At 52.1% G+C, this 4,208-nt stretch overlaps 1 gene segment (V, D, J or C); it reads right to left on the bottom strand.

Moving 5' to 3' along the window:
• Positions 1–1,149: 1,149 nt before the first annotated feature.
• On the bottom strand, positions 1,150–2,715 carry LOC105308719. The segment is given in 3 exon segments: positions 1,150–1,191; positions 2,176–2,510; positions 2,621–2,715. Coding segments are annotated over 3 exon segments (423 nt in total).
• Between the last annotated feature and the right edge of the window lie 1,493 nt (positions 2,716–4,208).

The following is a 4,208-nucleotide window of genomic DNA, read 5'->3' as shown; positions in this document are numbered from 1 at the left end:
CAAGAGAACTTCTCCCATGAAAGCCTCAAGGGCAAACCTGCAATGAACCTTGCTCTCTAGTCAGTGTCCACTCCACGCATGGATAGTTCTTAATTTCCCCTCGGTCCTCAAACCCCTAACCTCTCTGTTGTGGACTGAATTCTTGTGCTCCCCAAATTTATATTTTCAAGACCTAATCCTCGGTGTGGCTGTCATTGGATTAAGGTTAAATGAGGTCATAAGGGCGAGGCCCTGATTACTGTCCTTGTAAGAAGAGACAGCAGACAGCATGCTCTCTATCCACCATGTGAGGACACAGCGAGGAGACAGCCATCTGCAAGCCACGGAGGGAGCTCTCACCAGGGACCAACCATTCTGGTGCTCTGATCTCAGACTTCCAGCTCCCAGAACTGTGAGAAATACGTTTCTGCTGTTCAAGCCACGTAGTCTGTAGTATTGTGTTATGGCAGTCTGAGCCAACTAAGGCGGATTTGGGTACTGAAAAATGGGGTACAGTGGTAACAAATACCTAAAAATGTGGAACCGGGCAACAGGTAGAAACCAGAGGAGTTTGGTTGCTCATGCTAGAAAAAGCATAGGATGCCATGAAAGATTATTCCTGTAGGAAATGGGTAGAACAGTGATATCTACATCTGACAAGTAAAATACATTAAAGGAAATTGCAGAGCAATTCTACAAAACGTTGATACAGATGTTCTAAATCCAATATTCACAGAGATGTGTCAGTATCAGATTACTAAGAGGATGGAACATACCACATGTGATTTATTCCAGGTATAGAGGTTGGGCTCCACATTGATCAACCTTTAATATTACAGATCATATAAATAGATCATAGATTAAATTACATGACCCTGAAAGAGTCTTTCACCAAATTTAAATTCCTAATAAAAACACACACAAATAGACACAGAGAGGTACATTTACGATACAGTAATTCACACTGTCTGCCACACACACATGACTTAGTCCTACAGCCAGCAGCTGAGCTAATAGGGCGGGGAGGAGGACATTTCCACGGAGACCAGGAGAGGGTCAGTGTGACTTTAGCTCTATTATTATCCATCACCATTATGCAAGTATCACAATGCAATTGAACAAGAAAAAATAGATGGTTAGGGCTTCACATCGATGGGCATGGACACCTGCTCATTCCCGAAGCCCCATATGGATGCTGAAGCCTGAGACACTCTGGGGCCGGAACAGAAGACACCTCCCCGTGAGCACGGAGAACAGGCATTCACACTGAGGACTAACGAGAGAACAACTTAGCTCTGGAAACTTCTGGAAATAGGTAAATGACCAATGATGAAGATGCAGGAATCCACAGACACAGTTCAGGTCTGAGATGACCATGGCTGGAACCCTACGTCAGCCCATGAGCATCAGTGCAGAGACTCTGTGTCCCCAGCTGATGGGGAGCTGGCCTTTGTCTCCTTGAGACCCTTTGATGCTGTGATGACTTTCAGGACACAAGGGAAATGAGGAGCCTTCACTCCCAGGCTCTGGGGCCATTGAGGCATCATCAGAATCAGAAGGAGCAGAAGCCACAGGAGCAGCCTGAGCGGGCCCTGCTGGGCGTTCCCACTCCTGGCAGATGATAAACGGGTTCTGGTCTCAGTTCTCCACAGGTCTGGAGCTCTGTGTGAACACCGAGGCTGCTGTCACAGAGGTGCACTGAGTATCAGCATAGTCCTAAGGCCTCAGCCCACTGATGATTAAAGAGCTGAAGGTGCCAGATCTGAGCCAGGTCATCAGACAGAACCCTGAAGGTCGACTCCTATAATGATAAATGCAGGATTAGGAGCCCATTCCTGGCAGTACTTGCTACCGGGACTCGACTTGTCACGATTGATATTTCCTGATTCAGATGCAGCTGAATTCTGTGTACCTAGTTGTGCCCTAACCTGTCACAGAATCTGTCCCTAGAGCAGCCAAACCTTGGTCCCCAGAAATTGCTCAGCTTGAGAAAATTACTCATCCGTTGCCAACAAGGACAGACTTGGGGGCAGAATTCAAAGGATGTGGACACATTCTCTAGACAACATTTCCCTGGGGTGGTTCTCAACCTTCACTTTTAGGTCGAACACTCAAAGAAGGCGGCTGTCGGGTCAGAGCAGTGGGGTCGGCTCAGGGAAGCCCCACTGCACAGGAAACAGCCGGTTTTTGTCTCACTTCCCCATGGGCCTGGAGCACTGTGTGAGCATTGAGACTGCTGTCCCATGCTGAGCAGTAATAATCGGCCTCGTCCTCAGCCTGGAGCCCACTGATGGTCAGGGAGGCCGAGTTGCCAGATCTGGAGCCAGAGAATCGGTCAGGGACCCCCGAGGGTCGACTGCTAGCACCATAGATGAGGGTTTTGGGGGCTGTTTCCGGGAGCTGTTGGTACCACTGCACATAATCGCCACGCCCAATGTTGGAGCTGCTTCCAGTGCAGGAGATGGTGACACTCTGTCCCGGGGCCCCAGACACTGAGGACGGCTGGGTCAGCACAGACTGGGCCCAGGAGCCTGGAAGAGGGAGAGACACAGAGATGGTGATGCTGTGGCTAGAGACAAGAGGAGCAAGCAGGGCCCCGGTGGCCTCCCAGGGTCCCCTCCAATGTCCCCTATCCAATCACCTGTGCAGTGAGCGAGGAGGGTGAGGAGGAGAGGGGACCAGGCCATGGTGGAGATGATCACCGCGTCCTGTCCTCTGTGTCCCCACAGCTGAAGCAGAGCTTCCCCCAGGTCTCTCCTTCCCCTCTTCAAGCTCTGACAGAGGGAGGATCCACTCATGCAAATGAGACCCCCAGCTTTCTGATCCCTCACTGGGCCCTTGTTCAGACCCCTCTCACTGACGGTGTAAGGGGTAAGAAGGGGCGGGGCTGTGTGGGGGCCTGTGAGGTGAGGTTGTCACAGCTGTGAGCCCTGAATAGAGGGCTCCAGGCAGTGCTAGGTGGTTTGACTCAGCTGGGGTCCCCCAGACTCCACAGAAACAGTCACTGAGTGCCCCTTGGTGCCCAGTCCCACATACATCACTCTGTGACATGGTGACTAGAGTCCATCAGAAACAGCTCCTTATTCCCTAAGGCTCTGTCTATCTCCCCCTGACTAAGGGCCAGGCCATGTGTCCCCTTATGTGGCCGCCCATCCCCTGAGGGCAGTCTCTATGCTCTACTCAGAGTCCTCAGGGTGAGTCTGACCACAGGTTCCTTGGCTGTTCTGTGGTCAGGACAGAGGTGGTGTCTCTTGTACAAACTCCTCATGGATCAGGACAATACAGAGCAGTGACCGTCCCCGTGGAGGCGAGTCCCCTTCTGTGCGGGACGCAGTTCTTCCCTTCGGTGTGATTCCTCCTTGTTAGATCGAGCCGTGTGTCTCCAGCACACGAACTGCTGGTTCCGTGTCCTCCCCGGGGACTCCCGGCACTTTGTTTCACAGCTGCTCCTTGACCAAGCTTCACCTCGCAACCGGTCTCCTTGTTAGTGTGTGAACGGAATTAAACATGGCACACGAGTCTGTGTCGTATGTGTATGAGTCAGATCTCTGCATTTCTGAATCAGGCTCTCACTGATCCCAGCTTCCAGGACACAGAAGACGAGAGTGACCGTGACAGCACCACCTGGGTCCGGGACGCCTGCCATGAAGATTCTCAGCAATGACCCTGAGGTGACCTGGGGGAGCAGTTGCTTGGTGATGAGACGGGAAGGTACCAGAATCAGAATATGTGGCCAGGGGTTCATGAGCTAGACCTCTGGGACTGTCCCCACTGAGGGAAGGGCAGGTGGAAGAGAGGTGCCCAGGTGAGGGTGGACAATGGTGTCACTGTAGCTGATAAACCTGCTGCACCCGTGTTACTCCTGGTTGGAGAAGGCGGCCAGACATGGAAGTTATGCTGCATTCGACCTTTTCTGAGACTCCTGAATTTTAGATCGTGGCCTCACTGATGGAAGTGCGTAGACTTTTTCAGAGGCTGATCTTTTTCAGAACAATGCAATGGTCAGGGGGGCAGCTCTGGAACTTTGTGAGACAGGCGCCAGCTGGCCTGCGTGTCCTGCTCAGCTCCCAGTGTCCACAGTGCCACACCCAGCATGAACTGAGGATGAGGGTGGAGGGCAGAGCGATGCACATGGAGGGGCCAGTTAGGGAAACCGTCTCTCCTGTCCTCTCCTCTGTGGACCCAGATCTCTCAGCCATGTGGTCAGCATGTGATGGACCCTGCTACAG

The sequence above is a fragment of the Pteropus vampyrus genome, unplaced genomic scaffold (genome assembly GCF_000151845.1).
Source record: "Pteropus vampyrus isolate Shadow unplaced genomic scaffold, Pvam_2.0 Scaffold618, whole genome shotgun sequence".
Classification (NCBI taxonomy): Eukaryota; Metazoa; Chordata; class Mammalia; order Chiroptera; family Pteropodidae; genus Pteropus; species Pteropus vampyrus.
Note: the sequence above shows the minus strand (reverse complement) of the source record. Positions and strands in the feature narration are given on the sequence as shown.